Source organism: Idiotropiscis lumnitzeri, chromosome 16 (genome assembly GCF_059441095.1).
Source record: "Idiotropiscis lumnitzeri isolate Australia: NSW breed Sydney's pygmy pipehorse chromosome 16, RoL_Ilum_1.0, whole genome shotgun sequence".
Taxonomy (NCBI): domain Eukaryota; kingdom Metazoa; phylum Chordata; class Actinopteri; order Syngnathiformes; family Syngnathidae; genus Idiotropiscis; species Idiotropiscis lumnitzeri.
Window position 1 is genome coordinate 8,033,950 of NC_142406.1, and position 19,511 is coordinate 8,053,460.

At 37.3% G+C, this 19,511-nt stretch overlaps 1 protein-coding gene across 7 annotated transcripts in view; it reads left to right on the forward strand.

Moving 5' to 3' along the window:
* Window positions 1-18,459, forward strand: part of gabbr1b (gamma-aminobutyric acid (GABA) B receptor, 1b) — a 128,950-nt gene extending 110,491 nt beyond the window's left edge. For 6 of the 7 annotated variants that reach the window (XM_088278575.1, XM_088278576.1, XM_088278574.1 and 3 more), the window contains 8 exons: window positions 1,085-1,217; window positions 4,557-4,673; window positions 6,575-6,682; window positions 8,025-8,118; window positions 10,058-10,185; window positions 15,764-15,892; window positions 16,412-16,555; window positions 17,478-17,819. In XM_088278575.1, the coding sequence (XP_088134701.1) occupies window positions 1,085-1,217; window positions 4,557-4,673; window positions 6,575-6,682; window positions 8,025-8,118; window positions 10,058-10,185; window positions 15,764-15,892; window positions 16,412-16,555; window positions 17,478-17,765 (1,141 nt within the window). In that variant the 3' untranslated portion in view covers window positions 17,766-17,819. Of the gene's footprint in view, window positions 1-1,084; window positions 1,218-4,556; window positions 4,674-6,574; window positions 6,683-8,024; window positions 8,119-10,057; window positions 10,186-15,763; window positions 15,893-16,411; window positions 16,556-17,477; window positions 17,820-18,433 lie in introns of those variants that run through there. The other variant, XM_088278573.1, reaches the window with a different exon arrangement.
* The last annotated feature ends 1,052 nt before the right edge of the window (window positions 18,460-19,511 follow it).

The following is a 19,511-nucleotide window of genomic DNA, read 5'->3' on the forward strand; positions in this document are numbered from 1 at the left end:
AAAGAAAAAAAAAGATCTTGGACGTATTTGGTCGTCAATGGTACTAAATGAGTTAATGATGGTGCAGGTTAATTTAGACAGAAATTTCCTGAAAATCTCTAAATATTTCATTATTTATTCAGGCGTTGTGCATTCATGTAATTTATGTGGCAGGGTTCAAGCCCCAATTGTTTTGGTGGATCCTAAACTTTGCTTGTTTTTTTTGTTTTTTTTAGCTGCTTTATTGCATTGTTACTGTTTTTGGTACACACTCGCTGCTCTTTGGGGTGTCATTTCCAACTTTTACCTGGTACTTGTTTTCTGGGAACAAAGCTTTCACTGAGCTACTTACTCAGCACCAAAACAAAACACAGTCAATGGAGTGAACATAGTGGAATAATATGCAGTTAAAGGGGCAAGTTATTTCCCAGCAGGCTTTGGAATGCTGCAAAAAAAGAGTCAATGTTGTGTTTGCATTAAGCATGATGACAAAGCACAAAAGAATGATTCCGTTCGTCAGAAATTGGATGTGCAAATGAGATTCTTATGTAGCTGCTTGTTGGGAATACTAAAAGATATTATTCTGAGAATGCTTTCTTGACTGGGAAAAAAATTGTTATTCACAATGGCATGTGAAAAATGTGTTTTTCAGATTTTTTTTATATTTTGAATCACACAGTAAGTATTGCTCATAATTTCAAACACAATCAGCGGACCAAATTTGCAAGCGGTGAGCTATTACTTTTTTCAGCCTATTACTTATTGGCTCCAAGATGTCGTAATTGTTCATCAAAATTCATGTAGAGCAGTAAAGCATCCAAGCCGCAATGATGTGGCAATAAAATGTCTCGGAAGCCTTTGCCATTCGCCTCACAGCTCCTAGATTCTATTTGCATGGTATCTAAGGGTTGCTATGATGATTGGTAATGATGTAGCGACAGTTAATAATACAAGCCTGCGTCACAGGTGCGACAATGGCAATGAAGAGCTTTGTGTGTGTCAGCAATGAATGAAAGCTTTTTGATCGGGCGAATATTGACTGAATGAATCGTGTATGCAAATGTTTACTTCTGGCCTTGAATGTGTCTTTTTGTTTTGGCCGCAGATATATTCAGAATTCGCAACCGTACCTTAACAACATGACTGCAGTGGGCTGCATGATGGCTCTTGCTGCCATCTTCCCGCTGGGCATTGATGGTCTTCATGTCCGCAGGAAGCATTTCCCTGTTGTCTGTCAGGTACACTTTCAACTTCTCTCAATAAATCTGAATTTCCTTCCCAGTGAATCCACAGCATTCACACAGTTGCCATGGAGACAGGGCTTAATATAGACATTTATACGGTAGGTTTTTATCGGTGGCTTTTGGTCCCATAAGTGCAGCGAGGGAAATCCTGAGTCCTAACTATGTTACAATGAGTATTCAACATCCTCTTATGTTATGTAATACGCATTAGGGGTGAAATATACGACTAAGGTTTCTTCATTCGTAACAATTTCCCTTTGGGTTACATACTGGAATGTAAAAACATTGAAGCCTGCTTTTTATGATTTTTTTTTAATTATGACCTGTTTGATTTATTTAAGATTCTGGGGGTGGGAATACTCAAACCGGGGTAGTATTTATTCAGCTTAAGGGGAGTTTATCGCTATATTGGAATTGTAATTTTTCTGGGATATCAATGATTAGAAATATGATTGTTTGTAGACATACTAACAGTGGAACTTGTAAGATTGAACAGAATTCATTTTGTTACCGTTTTTTTCCCCTCATAGTAATACATTATAAATTAATCACTGTTTAATTAAACTGGTGAACAGCAAATTTTATTAGATAACTTCTTGATATAGATTATAGTTCATTGATACAAATTATTGTGAAAGCTTTATGTGACCCTAAATGTATTTTCAGCACCTATTTAATTAGATGTTTTCTTTTTTTTTTTTTCACAATCTTACAATTTTACCATGTTGTAATTTATAGGTATGATGCTTCAGAAAACATTTCCTAACCCTTATTTCATACATGTTGTAAATATAAAAATATATAATAAAAAGAAATCTGATGTGCTGCAGAAAAATCGACGGAAGATTCAGAATCAGAGCAAAAAAAAAAAAAATCTACAAAACCATCATTTTTCCGCTTGAAAATGAAAATCTAGTAGATAGAATATTTGGACTGAAGTCAATGCAAATGAACTGGAGTTGCAAGAAACTTTCTGGCAAGCTAATGACTCCGAGTTTTGTGTTCATTAAATGTTTGGCCTAGTACTGGCACATAACTCAGGTGAAACAAATTAAGGTTTGTTTACAGGATACATCTTTAATCACTGGGCTCAGGGGTTAGATCGATTTTCATTTTAATGTTTAAACAGTGGCAAAGGCATTACAGGGCTAATCCACACCCTGACTGCGGTGCCGTACTAAGTAATCAACTAAATTATTAAATAGATCCTTACAGATTGTTTCGGTGGGGAAAAAAAGCATTCGTCACTGTACTGTGCTATTTTCTGTTACAATTTAACGTTGTTTCCTCAGTCTGAAAAGAAATAAGCTACAACACTAGCATAGAGAGATTCGGGACATTTTAATTTGAAGAAAATTAATGGAAAATAATAAAATTAAAAAAAAAACTGATTTTGACTGTGAGTTTTTTCATATAAAGTATTGCTGTTACTTATTTTAGGATATAGCAATTTAATCTGTATTAATCAGTTTATAAATATACATGTTAAAAAGTAATAACACTATTTGAGTGTACCAGTAAATAGTACAGTTTAACCTTCAAAGTTAATATTGGTCAACCAATTACAAAAAGTATTTACCATATTGACTCAGTAATTTTAAAAATGTAAATCAAACCACCACAGTCCTAAATCCTTTTAAACTTAACATACACCATTTTTAGTTACACTTAAAAAAAAAACAAGTGCTATACAAGCGTAAATGTAAATAACCGCCGTTAAAGCTGGACTGGACGTACGTCCGTCAGGTTTTAACAAATAAAACAAAAAATGTGTCAAAAAAAAACAAACATGTCTTTGTCTTGAAAATTAAGCAGCTCACTTTTCTGTGGGCTGTCATTTATTTTATTTTTTATGATTAGAACAAGAACAGATGCTTGCCACTGCTTTTCCATGTTGCTCATCATGTTTCATGGTTCGATTATATTCCTCCGCTTGGCTATCAATGGTACCCTTCTGTGATGGCGTCACAAAACACGCACACGCACACACACACACACAAAGCAAACGATAAATATATCTACATAGTTAATCCTTCAGATGCTCAGTAAACTGCAGTCTTGTGAGATACTGCAAGTCCGACATCACACGGACGATGATAACTCAACACACGTTGTGTGATATTATTTTTTTTTCTTTCGTTACTTTAGGTAGTTTTGCTATACATATAGAGTATTTTACCTTCGAGTAAGGATCTCAAAAGTGGGCACCAGGTAATCCCCCCCTCCCCAGGGACATCATAAGTAGCCCATGGGGCGGTTCTAAAAATAGCTTACCAGTGATGGGACATTGTGATTTTCTAGGATTGGTTTGGAAGTGATCATTTGAAAATGCAAACGCTTGCAGATATTTCTAACGTGTTACACAATTATTGTGAAAAATCATTAAAATACTGCAATTTGAGCAAATTTGTGATTTCAGAATTTTAATATGGCTAAAATAGTTTCAAAATAAAAGCTGAAGTGGCGCGAGACCCTTTGTATCAATTTGTGAAAAGATATTAATTTGACCATATTCGGGCATAGGGAGTTTATGCCGGACAGCGGCGAGATAAAAACTGTGCACCTGATCATTTTTTTTTAAAAATATGTTTAACAGTAAACCTTTTATTGTAGTTACAAGAGAAGTATTTTTTTATCTAAATTTTAATTTTAATACTTTGCTTTTAGTGTTTTTCTAAACTAAGAAACGAGTACAGATAAGAATACCGTTAAAGTACAGGTGCGATAAGCAGTATCATTAAGAGTAGCACTATCATTCAAATCATATCGATAACCATCCCTATTTGTGAGTGTTGTCATTTTTATCACATTTTTGTAATCATCCAATTGTTTATTAAACTGTTATATCCGTGCATTGTTCACTCATTCACTGCCATTGACGGATATAGACGCCAAAACGTACATTTATTTTACTGTGGCTGGCAGCGAATGAGTTATTAAATGTTCGATATGAATAGTTTGTCCGCCTTTAATCGAAGTAAAAAAGTGACCTCAAGGCTTGTGTAAGTGTCACAGCTGCCCCCTGAGAGGGAATATAATAAACTAATGATATTGTAAAACTAGCCCCTTATCGAAGATACAGTAATTGCCTTTGCCATTTTAATTTCCTTCTTAATTGAAGGTCTTCCCTTGTGTTGCCCACCGATACACAATGCCGGTACCAGGTGAGAGAACCTCTGTGAAGTTTCATTTCATTTCAAGGTCACTTCAGAAAGTCTATTAAACTCCGACAAAGCTTAATGATGGCAAGTGTCCGTGGAGCTGATTTGGCTAATTTGTTTGATCTATTAATCCAAGATTCTGAGATCGCTTATATCTTTGCTCCTCTAATAGTTCCGCCTTTGGCTCCTGGGTCTGGGTTTCAGCCTTGCATACGGCAGCATGTTCACCAAAATCTGGTGGGTCCACACCGTCTTCACCAAGAAGGATGAGAAGAAGGATAAGAAGAAGGTAATTGTGAAAGGGAAGCTGTGGATGGGGATTTATTGTACGCAAAGTTAAGTCTCGCCCAAGCTCCTCTGCCGAGCATCAAAGTTCAGCTTTATTTAATCATCATCTCCTTCAAGGGCAAGCTCCCCCAGCAGATGATGTATCCCCCAATCAACCGTTATCTTTTTACCTTTACTCACCCTACGCGTTCCCAATTGGCCTTCGACTTGCCCTTGAGCGTTCCGTATCATCCATTTGTCATTCTGCCAAGCCAACAAACTCTTCTGATTGGTCCCAACGGCGACGTCCTCGTATGTCTCACGTGCCTTTCACTGTTGACAGGACTATCTTAGAGGATGAGCATGCTGTGATTCAAGAGCATGGCTCCTCCCAGCAAAGAGATGCCGCACCAATGCTGAATATTTATGAATTGCCTTAGCAGTACAAAGTCAATCAGGAGGGGTTATATTACTGAGCTGTGACGAAAATGGTTGGCGTGTACATTAATACACTTAATTCCCAAACTCCAACTTCTGTAAACATCGGATGAAATGCTCATTGCTTCACCATGCGTATTAAAAAAATCAGATGCAATTTCTTTTGGTGCTGCTGTCATTTAGGTGGTGACTTCGAATACTGCCTGCTGTCACCTTTTTTTTTTTTTTTTTATTGAGTATATACAGGGCCAGAAAGTCGACTAAATTTATGACAGCTGGAAGTAGGTCTAAGTTGTGGTGCAGGTAGTCTAATGTGATTGTGATTAACTCATTTAATGCCAGAATTTTTCACGAGAGGAAACGCCTCAATTCCCGCGTTTTTCTGGATTTTGACTGATTTTGCGAGGCCAACAGAATATTGTGTTCTAATGCTATAAAAACACGGAGTTATGACGCAAAAAAAAAAAAAGGCTAAGACGTATAAATACGTCTTTGGGAGGCAGGGACTACATTTTTGAAAAAATATATGTATGTCTTATGGATTGAATGAGTTAATTAGATCAAAGTGGAGGAAGGCTAATTCTGAGCTCTGTGGACATATGTGCTGGATGTCATAATATTAAATTCATAAATAAGATGACAGGGTGCATAAAACCGTAAGAATCATCATGGGAATCAATTAATTTAATGCATTATCATGATTATATTTTTAAAATCTCACCCCTGAACTGCAGCTCAGCTATTGGGTGGTGGTCACACAAAGACACAAACAATCAGTCTCCAAGTGCCCTTTCGCAGTGGTGATTTATCCTCACATGGTCTGCTTGTGTTCTTCACACCCACAGCGGCGCAGACTACCCAAGTGTCATCCTTTAAGTGATATATTTCTTTTCCATTTTAGTTTGGTTGTGTGTGATTTTTTTTTTTTTAATGGTAATTGTAAATGCACCGAAGATGCGGCTCCCATAGCCCACTTTTTAAAATTAGTAATTGAACACAGCAATGTAAAAATATTTGAACCGGTATGATCTTATTCTTCACGGCTTTTACTAGCAATGAATGCACGTGTGGGTATGTCATTGTGTCGCAACTGAGGCTCAGTATCCACTGATGCCATTTTTCTCCAATCTGCATAACCACAGACCTTGATCATGTCAAGCAATGCACAAAATCAATGCCCGCTTTATTACATTGGTCCTAATCCAAGAAAATCATTCTATTCTTAATCATAGTAACATAAAGCAACACCTGTTTTCCCAGAATAATCCAGTCGGGTGTGTATTCCCATTTGGAGGTCTTTTTGTCTCATTGCTGTCATGGCCCAGTGCTTTGAGGGCAGATTGAATTGGGCTCAGTTAGTGATGGCTCATTGTTTCTGGAGCAGCTCTGACGGGTGTGTTTGTGGCTTTCATAAATCCTTCTTTCACAATGTTAGATAACGAGAGGGGATTTGTGCCTTTTCCTGACCCTCGTATTTCCCTGCAGCACCTGGAGCCATGGAAGCTCTACGCAACTGTTGGTGTCCTGCTTGGCATCGACTTCTTGTCTCTCATGATCTGGCAGATTGTGGATCCGTTACATATCACGGTGGAGGTATGATTAGCAAGTCATGTTGCAATCAACAAACAATTCTTTGATCGACAGCTGACAGCTTTTGACTGGCATTTGAACATATATTTATGGTGCAAGGGCACATTTATGCAATTACATTAGCAAAAAAAAAATAATTAATAATTGGAAAGGAATATGCGGTTCATCACATGTATGACAAAATAAATCTGTTTTGCATTTTTATTTAGATGACCAAAATTGTCTCTAACAATTTTACAATATATAAAACGATGGCAGTTTAGCTACAGGATGTCATTTGATTCCTAAATTGAAAACTTGCCAAACTATTTATTGGATGCTGCACCATCGGATGGAAACTTTGTCTGACATGAACGTGTTATCTAAGTGGATTCGTCAATTCCATTTAAGAATCAACAAACTGTTGTCAATTAGTCATGGTAATTTAAATGTACAGTAAAACAATAAATCATTAATGATATTTGCATTTAATTTGTCGCTCAGTAATTTCACAAATTCAGCTGTGCAAATATGAATCATAAATATTATGATGTACACATGCACACACACACACACACACACACACACGCGCACATAGGCATGGAAAAAAATTAAGAGACCGTCATATTTTCTTGAATAACTTGCTCAGTTTAATGCCCAGTGCCACAATTGTGCTATGTAAGTAAATTTCAGCGTTAAAATAAAAAAAATCAGGACTAGAAAAAAAATAAATGTGATGATAACCAAAATGTATTAAGATGTTTTTTTTATTATTAATAAACAAGCAGAATCTTAAAGGGGACGTCTACCCCAAAATGTTCTTTACAAGTATACGTTCTATGCAAGCCTGCTACTCAAAACATGGCATTCTGATTAATATTGCGTTTGAGAAAAATGAGTTAAGCAGTAAAATCTACCCGTTTTTCTCAATTTCAAGGGGCGGCCATTTTGTCACTTCTGTCGACTGAAAATGACATCACAGTTGCTCAGGGCTCAGATAACGGCCATTCGTGACTCAGCTTCACAAAACAGGTGAGCCGTGATTGTTCATGACCTCAGCCCTGAGCAACTGTCATTTTCAGTGGACAGAAGTGACAAGATGGCCGCCCCCTGAGATGGCTAAAAACGGGTGGTTTTACTGCTTAACTCATTATTTATGTAAAATCCTTACTTGCACCTAAATGCAATGTCCCAAACGCTCTTGAGAGAGATTTGTCACATACTATATTTATCAGGGTGCATTGTATTAGTATGCTTATTTTTCTTTTTTATTGTTATAGTATTCTTCCATAATTTATTCTATAGGCTAAAATATACAATATTCCTGTGTAATTCACCTGTATTGATGTTGTTTGCATGTAAACAGAAATTCACCCGAGAAGCTCCAAAAGGAGACCTGGATGTTTTAATCCAGCCATTATTGGAGCACTGCAGCTCTGAAAAAATGAACACCTGGCTTGGTAGGTTGATCATCATCACATCAAAAATGACCCACCCTCATAATCACACACAGATTCTATGCTTTGCTTCTGAAACCCAAAGGAAAGCAAAATGATCAATACATTACAAAACAACTTTATTGATATAGCGCATTTCAAAGGTGGAGCTGAAAGGTACGCTGGGGTGAGGCCCTTTTAAGATTTGAAGACGAATAGAAGCATCTTAAAATTAACTCTAAAATGCACTGGAGGCCAGAGGCCACAATGTGCTCACTCTTCTAAGCTCCAGTCAGAAGGTGAGCAGCAGTATTTTGGACCAACTGGACATGCTTCATGGAGGATTGTCTGACTCCAAAATAAAGTGCATTACAATAATCTACCCGGGATGATATGCTTTGTCTCATCTCATACATATCATATTTTCTTAACCTGTGAGACAACTCAACATTTGGTGAACGTTTAAGCCCTAAGGGATCCAAAATCCCTGTCATAAAAGTGTTGAAACATTTTACTTAATACACATCAGATGTTTTCAGAATCAGAAGTCAGAAATCTCTTTGTCATTGTACTCAAGTGTGCAACGAGATTAGAGAGCTCCCCTCTCCAATGCAATGCAACAAGAATTCAGTTAAATATATAAATTAGATAAATAAGAGAATAGTTAGTGCAATGGAAAATAACTGAATAGGATATATGGGGGTCAATGACTTAAGATCTCACTATAGATACAAAAAAAAATATTTACTGCATTTTTCGCCGTGGAGTAATGAGTTGTTTTTTTTTTTGGTTTTTTTGGTTTTTTTTTTTAAACTCTATACAACACAAAATCTCGTTGGAACCCAAAATGGTCCCCCGTTATGGAATTGTTGGCATGTCCTGTTAGTGGACATATTGTGTGTGCTTCATTAAAATTGCGATCTTTTACTAAGATCGCAGAATGCAGCGGGCTAAATTGCTTATTTACTCACACTACCAAATTACGATTAACGGGATACAAGTGGAGACCACCGTATCAATCGAAGGAATGGTTTGCATCTCCTTTCCTCGTTCCACTCTCTCGCTTCTTCCCTCGGTGGAAGCTTGCCGAGGCAATGCCAGCTTCACGTTTGAAACTCCTCGCAGTTTTGAGTGATTATCGTAAATGTCGGGTGGAAAAAAATTCTCCACCAACAAAATACAGTACACAGTTTCTGGGTGGTTCAATGAAACCTTCCTTCTTCTAATAACCTAAAATCTCAAAACCGCACCCACAGAAACTAAATTCCAACCTCATCATTCAAACTAAAGGGATACGGTGGTTAGCGTTAACATTGTGATTCTAATAAAAGATTGAGACTGAGGATTTTCACACTGGGTATTTTTTTAGTTAATTGTAGCGATGATTGAATCTGTTATATTAATTGGACTAGGGTGTGAATATGTGTTATACAAATTGGAACGTTCTTGTGTAAATCTCTGTGTGAACACAGATGGCAAAGAATTGGCTCAGAAATGAGTCTTCATTTTTCATTTTGCCAAGCTCATGAAATTAAGAGATTCTCATTACATGGTCTTGTTGATTTATAAATGAAGCGCCAAAGCCCTTCACTACGGTGGTCCTGTACAATCACTATGATGCTGGTGTACAATTTGGAAATAAACCGGTAGCAAATCAGTCAAACTTTATTCAACTAAAATTGGACATCCTCACGAGGTGCTGATTATAAGATGCACTGTTAAATTTTGAGAAAGTTAAAGCATTTTAAGTGAGCCTTATTGTCCGAAAAATACAGTTGTTATATTACAACATTAATATTTTAGAATTATTGCAATGCTTTGCATTACTTCTTTTGATTCTTTTTATTTACTTGTACTGACTTTGGGTTACTTATGTAATTGTGTTACTCCAATACTTATTACACATTGACCTCAGGCACTGTAAATACATATTTGAGTATTCTGTCTCAATTTGTCTGTACAGGTGTGGTGTACGGTTACAAAGGCTTACTGCTCCTCCTCGGCATCTTCCTGGCTTACGAAACCAAGTCTATCTCCACAGAGAAAATCAACGATCACCGAGCTGTGGGCATGGCCATCTACAATGTTGCTGTGAGTTTGACAAACATCGTCTGATGCATGGTCGTACAGTCATCCTTAAAAAAAGAAAAAAAAATGGTCTGCTTTTTGCTTCCTATTTTTCATACTCCATTGAGCAAGCTTCATCATGCTTCCGGGTGAAGCTCACCTCCAGCCTAATTTGTGCACTTAAGCAAAGGCAAAGGCGGCCAGTGGGTCCTCATATGTCCCAAAATGACAATGCAGCTCTGCGGCAATCCATGAAAACACTGAAATGACAGAGTTGTGATTTTTACTTATCATCAGGAATGAAGTCATACAAAGGACAGCTCACATTTTGAATTGGGTGGAGTTCTTAATGTATTTGCGTGCACATGAACTCATACTCTTTTTCTGCTGACATGCATTAGTTAGCCAACTGAATATTTTCCTTCTTGATGATGGATAAAAAAAATATTATAGATGTAAAAATGTACATTCTTAAATCTGTTTGAGGATACAAATTTTCTGTTTGTTATATGCACATTTGAGTTCTTCAATTTCCTCTTGCTTTTTAAGACTATTGCTGATATATTTCATTAACAATTTTTTTTTTTTGGGATGGAAATAGCTTTATTTGTTAACTCAATATAATCCATTTTTGCTACATCTTTTTAATTCAATCTCATTGTCTGGTTCCAGTGAGTTTTGATTATGTACGTACAGAAAAATCAGGGTACTCCTGCTTCTGGTAGTGTTCTTTCTCTTCATTTGCCCTTCGGAATTAGATTTTTTTTTTTTTTAAGCTTTGGCACAGAGATGACTGACTGTTGATCGATGTGTATCGATTTCCGGCCCCGGCTACGCCTTTCTCATGTCTGCCACACTCTAATAGTCTATCGCGGGCCTCATCCAATTCATCTTCTCCACCTGTCATCTCATAGTGAATTGTCCTTTCTCTTTGTTGGCTTGTCACTGCAGCACTGGTTTAATTATGTCACCGCTGACAGAGTCAAGCACTCGTTTTTTTTCCAGTAACAAAAATAACGAAAATATTTGGTTAACTGTTTCTGGTTCGTTTTGTCTGTTGTTGTTGTTGTTTTTTTTTTATTTATTCAGTAAACAGCATTTTGACAGTAGCGGGTATGATGCAATAGGTTTCTTGTAAGTTTCGTGCATATCAATGAATTCCTTCAAAAATACAACTCTCCAATAAAAGATAATTCATCAAGATTAGCGATATCTTTTTAAGTTAAACGATATGATTAATTGGATTTGCTGCGCTTTCATCTTTTATATCAAAACAGAAACACCACAAGCTGGAAGTTACTACCTGTCGAGAGGCATTCAGAACTACTAAGAAACAAATTCCAAGAACAATAATGTATCATTAAAAAACAAGACTTTAATTTAGCTCGCTAACTTTATGCGTTGATTACATGCACCTATCTGAATTTTACCACCAAACAAAATCAAGCAAGCCCACAACAACAAAACATTGAGCGAACACATTTTTTTATTCAATACAATATCTTCATTATATTCTAAAGCCAGTCAACCATATTCACAAACACGCTAAACCAAAAAATTGAGAATTCACGTTTTTTTATGCTGGGTATAGTCTTATTTTCAATAAACCAATTAAAATGAGTCTATATTTATTATAATATACTACAGTTGCAGGCTTCCTTCTTTTTGCAATGTGGTAAAATTAAATGATGCCCCAGCCAGCCCCCCTCAGAAAAATTGGTCTAGAACCGCCACTGCAAATATTTTTTTTTTCAGATCCAGTGAGCTATTTTTATTCATCATGCACAGTAGACACAAGTATAGTGTCGGATTGCTCTGAGGCAAAAATGTAAAACTATATTTTCACAGCCATCATGGATGATATATGTTCTAATTAGTTCCTCTCCGCTTGTAAAATTACCGAGTGCCGCAAAAGCCATGGTACACTTCCTTTTTTTTTTTTTTTTTTTTGAAACTCATTCATTTCAGGTATCATTCAGCCAGACGTGAGGCCATCAGCGTTTGACAGCCTAGGCTTTGCAGTCATTCATATCCTATCATAACATATCATTCCCTTGCTCGTGGCTCGCCAATTGACATTCGTCAAGAACAGAAACCTTCGATGAAAGCATAAATTGTACGACATGTTGGATCAGTGTAATAGCCACAATTCGAACTACAGTCTGGGACATTTATTTTTTTTTTTTTGCCAGTCGGCGATTTTGCCACGCTTCTCGAATGTCAATCTGCAAGTCACGGGGCAAGGGAATGATATGCTTTCAAAGACGGAAACGCTTAAACTGTCAAATGCTGATAGCCTCACGTCTGTCCGTATGTGACCAACAACAAGATGGAAAATAAAGAAGAGTATAGTGACTTTTGGGTCGACACCCTGTATGTGGCGAGGTAAAATATGTCCTCAACGCACCTGATATACAATGCCTTGATGAAGTAGTTTCTCTCATTGAGGTTTTTTTTTTTTTTGCATATTCATCACACTCCAGTGTTTCAAATCATCAAGCCAAGTTTGATTTCCTAACACGGCAACTTGAAAAAAAAAAAAAAGACACTGTCTAAATCACAGGTGTCAAACTCGAGGCCCGGGGGCCAGATCTGGCCCGCGACCGTATTTTATGTGGCCCGCGTAGGGCAAATCATGTGTGTCAACCTACCTAGTTCTAACACTTTTCCTTCACTTCTAACAACATTGAGATATGAAGTATTTATATTTATTTGTTACAAATCCTCCCCTTATAAAAATAAATTTAAAAAATTGTTTAACAAACAATTAATTACTGGATTCTGATTTCAAAACTGGCTTTCCATCAATTTGTTGTGTGTATGTGATAACGTAAGGTGATCATACATTTATATAGGTTCACAGATATAACAACCCTCTGAGGGAAACCGTAGCAACGATGTGGCCCATCGGCAAAAATTAGTTTGACACCCCTGGTGTAAATGATGATTATCATTTTAAAAATTGCATCGCGTGGAAAGAAATCCAAAGCTATTTGGCTCTATGCGAAAAAATTATGGATTCGTCTTGTTATTTAATCAGTTAACTGTGATTACCCTTAATTTAATTTCTCATGGTGATCCCCAAGTCTGTGGACTGTATGGTGAAAAAAATAACTAAAAATAAAACATGCCAACATTCAAACATGGTGGTAGCTCTGTGATGGTCTGGAGCTGCTTTGCTATTACAGGATGACTGGAAGGCTTTCTATGATTAATGGAACAATGAATTCTGCAGTCTACCAAAAAATCCTGCAGGCGAACGACCGTTCATCAGTTTGCGCCCCCAAGCTCAAGATCACTTCAAACATCAAAGCCCATCTCTAAATGGCTAAAAAAAAGAAAAAAATGTTTTGGAGTGGTCAAAGGGGAATTACTTTTCACATAAGACCGGATAGGTTTGAATTTCTTTACCCACATCAATAATTAGATATTCCGATAACATTTACTAATAAATTGTTACATTGCTGTTATTGCAACCGTGTGTTAAGAATTTTCTGTGATTAACTGAAGTAATTTTAATATCATAATTTTAATTTATTAATAAATTACGTTTTTTTTCAGGGTTTTTTTTAGAACAGTACATTAAAAACATTGATGGACAACAATGATTATATTTTAGGATTAAAAATTAAAATGAAAATAAACCTTATTTTGGGTGGTGGTCTGACACATGCCTTGAGCAACACACCACTATAAAATAAAACATCCTTCATCTGAATAGACAGTGTGCAGAGTTGACAATGTGCACATCTCTACTGAAGCCCACTTCATACGCTGAAAATATTCAAATTAAAGTTGCTATATATTTCTTTTTTATTTTCTAAGAACATTATGAAAAATCACGTCAATTCCGTGATTGATTGTTACCCAAATTTATGTGCATATGTATCAACATGCCCACTTCATATTTTAGATTTTATAGACGTCCTGAAGCCTTTGCCGATGAAGAGCTAGCATCGAATGAGGTCTCAACATTATGAAGAGGCAAAGGCTTAAAGATGACTATCAAAGCCCAAATATTGGGGCGATCATATTTTCGGAATATGTGTGGGAATGCATATAAATATATTTTGGTGACAATGGATCATGATTTTTCACTAATTTAATCACAATGTTTTATATGTTTTTAAATGGCAATTAATGACTAGCAAATCAAAAAATATTGCAACTTTTGTTCTAAAATATTTTCAGAGTCCGAAGTAGGCAACAGAAGAGATGTGCACATAAGTTGTAGTGAGTATCAAGTTTTTCGGATGTAGAGCTTTCATCGCATAAATTTAATTCCATTGAATATACTTTAGAATATACTCTGACCCTCTTTATGATTTTATGTCGTCATTGTTAATGCAGTCATCTGAATTCAGTTGCGTAACCAAAATTCACTTCCACTGGAATTCAAACTATTGTCACTTATAACAGTCGGAGTGAATAAAAATCACTTTCCACTTAAAGCAGGTGACAGACTTCTTCAGCCAGACAAACGTATTTGGAAAGTTGAGTGGCTTCCTGATGCATAAAGTGGGCGGCTTTCAGTTCTGTTCTGATGTCCGTGAAATGTTTACTGCATGGACGTGGCTTCATTTCTGCCTGAGTCGTTTTACCATCGGATGGAAAAATCAAGCGGGTCCAGTTTGATGGATCGATTTGTCGTAAGCAGCCACTGAGTAATTGCATTTCGGCCCTGGAGGAGATTGCTCCAGTGTCTCTTTCAGAATTTTCTTGTTGACTTGAATCAGCAGGAGAGCACCGCGCTGTGTTACAGCAAAGGAGACAACAAACACAGTTCTTGTTCCACTTTTATTATGACTTTAATTCATTTTTTTTGTCGACAACAACAACAAATTGGGTCGGATTTAATTCGTGTTTTTGTATAGGCGGAATAAAAACGTACTTTGTGACACAAAACGATGTCAATCTGTCACAACATAAATAATTTTATTATTTACCCGCTCGCCATATTTGTTTCATCATCTTGTTCTTAAAGGACGATGCTGCTATTACAAACTACAAAAATAGATTTCTTTTAAAAAATGGAAACACTAACGATTCACTCTGAATGCAGTCTGCAGAAAATCATTCAAACTGCTCCAGTGGCCTTTTAATGTCCCTCTCAACTTACTTTCCTGATTTCTCAGACCAAACCCCCGATTTTTTTTCGTTGAATAGAAAATGAATAAGCTTTGTTAAATGTCACACACAATCACAAACGGATGCAGCATAAAATCTTTTCAGCATAACACAACCAAGGTCATCAGAAGCAACAAGCCAATTCAATAACGCGTGGTGCAAGGAGGAAGATGAAGATAAAAAAACATTTTTTTTATTTGAGGGAATGAAAACATCAAGTCATAGGGAATGACGTATTATAGTAATGAAAGTCATTTATTTTCTCATTTCAGAATTCAAATTAAAATGCATCTGCTTAATCTTATCAACATTAACCAGAAGGTAGTCCGTACAATGAGCATCAATCTTTTTTTTTTTTTCAGAATTTTACAAACATCTCATTGGGCTTTGCATGCCGCAACTCGACTGCTGAGTGACGGTTCCGTCCACCGTGCCTTCATGTCCTAACAGTTTTATCAATCTATCTTTTCCTCAGGTGCTTTGTTTGATCACAGCCCCCGTCACCATGATCCTGTCCTCTCAGCAGGACGCCTCATTCGCCTTTGCCTCCCTGGCCATCGTTTTTTCTGTCTACATCACCCTGGTGGTTCTGTTTGTTCCTAAGGTAAAATCACATCACGGTTGCCCGCCGCGTCTTTTCATGCGGATTAAAACAGCAATCAAAAGACTCCTTAATAAATGGCCTATCATCGGGGTTCTACGCTATCTGAGCTGCTATAATATATCACGTAATGGTCTGTAGATTGTCCCTGGCTTGCTGTGTCGGAATTGACTCCTGTCCAAGCCTGCTCTCTTTTGTCAGCCTCTGGGTGTGTTCATTATTTTCCTCTATGGACACGTTTGAATTATATATCTGTGAAGAAAGTGTGGCTACTTTCGATTTGATGCACGGAAATGTAATTGTGGTCAAAAAACAACTATATCTATATATATATATATATCTATATATATATATATATATATATATATATATATATATATATATATGTATATGTGTATTTATATTTGTATTTATATTTGTATTTAATTATTTATATTTAATTATTTATATTTTTATTTATTTTTGTAATTTATTTTTTTGTAATTTATTTATTTATTTTAATTTTGGGGGGATACTTTGTAGATGCGACGTCTGATCACACGAGGTGAGTGGCAGTCAGACGCCCAAGAGACCATGAAGACTGGTTCATCCATGAACAACAACGACGAGGAGAAATCCAGACAACTGGAAAGAGAGAACAAGGAGCTCCAAAAGATCATACAAGAAGTAAGACAAAGTTTTTTTTTTATATTTCCTCAGCACCACAATGTCAACTGGATGAACCACTCCTCAAATAAATGTTTTTGTAATGCCGCAAATGTTGGAGTTTTGGGAGGAAACTGGGCTGCCATAAGAGGGGCCATTCTTTGTCGATTCATAAACGTAATCAGCAGTTGGTTTAACCAATAGAATTGTCCCAAAAACAATACGCATTCTGAATTTGATGTCTGTAACATGTTCCAAACAAGCTGGGATAGGAGCTTACTTGCTACAGTTTTTACATCAACTGTCCTATTAACAGCACTCAAAATGCTTTTGACACCTGAGGATGTTAAATTGTTGAATTTTTCCAGCTGGAATTCTTTCTCATTCTTGATGTACAATTTAAGTTGCCAAGGTGGTATTTTGTGCTTCATAATGCGTCACACACTTTCAATGGCAGACAGGTCTGGACTGCCGGCAGGCCAATCTCGCACTCACACTCTTTTACAAAGTCACACTGTTTTAACACATACAAAATGTGACTTGGCACTGTCTTGCGAAATAAGATGGGACAGGCATGTGGAAAAAAAAAACATAAATTTGTTGGCAGAATATGTTACTCCTTTCAGCATTAATGGTGCCTTCATAGATGTGCAAGTTACCCATGCCATGGGCACACCACACCCCCATAAGATCACAAATGATGGATTTTGACTTGGCGCTGATTAAAAAAATTTATTAAAAAAACAGATGGTCTTTTTCCTCTTTGACTTGCATTTTGGTATAAAAAAGATGAATATATTTGACATTCTTGATTCATGTTAAAATGGTAATTTTGCAAGCTCACTAAAAGGAACAGTGTGCACTTCATTGTGCTACTTGGTCTATTTATGAGTGTGGTCTTGTAATTTTCGGGGATTTATTAATCTCTTCTATGTGCCCTCAGAAAGAAGAACGTGTATCAGAGCTGAGAAACCAACTCTCTGAGCGACAGGCCCTTCGATCGAGGAGAAGACCATCCACCGTCTCCAATCAAAACCACAACACACCCCCACTCACCATCCACCCCACTGACCCCAGATCATTGGCCCCACCGCCAGGGTACCCTGCGCCCACTTCTGACCTGCATGCGGTCCCGCCATCCTTTGGCAATTCTTCAAGCCTCTACCAGCCTGACAACAAAATCAGCCGCAATAACTGTCACACCAGCCGGCTGCAGATGCTCTACAAATGAGGTGAACGTAAAATGAGGGTTTTCATGACATCCATTGTACATGTTGATGGACTAAGTAAGATTTAAAAGATGCCTCAGACGCAGGACAAAAACGTGTGTTTTTGTGAAGTGCAATTTGTCAGCTGTCATATCCTAGTGGTGTGTCATGGAAACTAGGATTTCAGAAAATTGTTCCATGTTGACTGTTTCCTGATATTATCCCTCGTAATTCATTCACTGCCAGCTCAGGTAAAATGAATGAACATTTCGACTTCTATATCCGTCAATGGCAATGAATGAGTTAAGGAGAGCGCTGTTGCTGATACTAAGCCCTCTACACACTAATCTGATGTCGACCGTCACGACCAACTGTCGTGTCGGCCTAGAAGTCATCACGTCGGACCAGAAAATGACCGAAGAATGCCATCGGCACCGATAGTCAATGCATAGCCTTTGACAATGATGCTGAATAACGGCAGTCGTGAATGCGAGTGTATTACTTAGTCTTCACGCTCTTCTGGCCAGCCAGCCATTTTGTCCATGGAGATGTGAAAATTAGCAAAGTTCATTTATTTCTTGAGAAATAGCTTCAATTCTCACAGTTTTTCAGCTGTCATCACTTCCGCTTCTTGTCCAGTGTACTGATTTGCTAACTAACAACCAATCACAGTGCTCATTTAACCCGACAGCTCGACGCGATTGTACAGCCAAACACGCCCCCCAGACGCCCCAACAACGGCTCCGACTTTACAACGTGGCACTCTACATCAAATAGACTGGGTGCACCGACTTTCCAACGACCAACGTCGGATTGGTATGTTGAGGCCTTTACTCTTTTAGCAAGCCATTCATATTTTGGCCCAACTCTTCCAAATTTAAATAACTTATTTTTGGGAATATAAGTCACTTCCGAGTGTAAGTAGCACCAGTCAGTCAATAAATGGACTATGAAGAAGAAAAAAAAAAAATCATATCGCACTGGACTATAAGTAAACTTTTTTAGGGGAAATGTATTTTAGAAAAACTGAGACCAAGAACTGTGGAACTTGGACTGTCATCCAAAGTCCCTGCCCCCCTAATCGTGTTGACAGTAACCAACAACGTCTGTTTGGATTTGAAACTTCTGCTTCGATCGAGTTTGAGCTCTAATTTAAATACACATAGAGTAGTTGTACTGGAGTATAAGTAGCAGGACCAGCAAAATTATATCAAAAAGTACATCTACTAAGTCAGAAAAATACGCTAATACCGCCTATTAACGCAGTTTCGCCACCCATGAGTCACCATTTTCTTTTGATGCAAGTGACAAACAGATGTCATAGAACCATTATAATGTCAAAGATAGGCAAAAACTAGCTTAGCCATCACTGAACGGGGAAAAAAAAGTCCAATGAATATAAATCATACATAAGTTGATGCGGAGTATCTTTTTCCCTTGGATCCGGTTCAAACGTATATGAATGATCACCCATATTCACACGCATGAGTCATCATGGTAATGCAAAGAATGATGGCATTGGCACTCCCCACGGGTAAAGGGGGCGGGGTGGGAAGTGGCTCATTTACAAGCTCGTCTAAACGGATGCAGAATGTGCTGACACTCGGTGTCTTTGTGTATTTTGACAGAGACAGCTATTGTTAAGACACTTAAGAATAGATTTCATTTCTGGAAAAATAGCATACGATGTCACTTTCAAATTCTTCTCATACAATGTGTGCCATCATGAAGTAGTTTCATTATTTCGGTTTGGTCGATATGGAACCTTT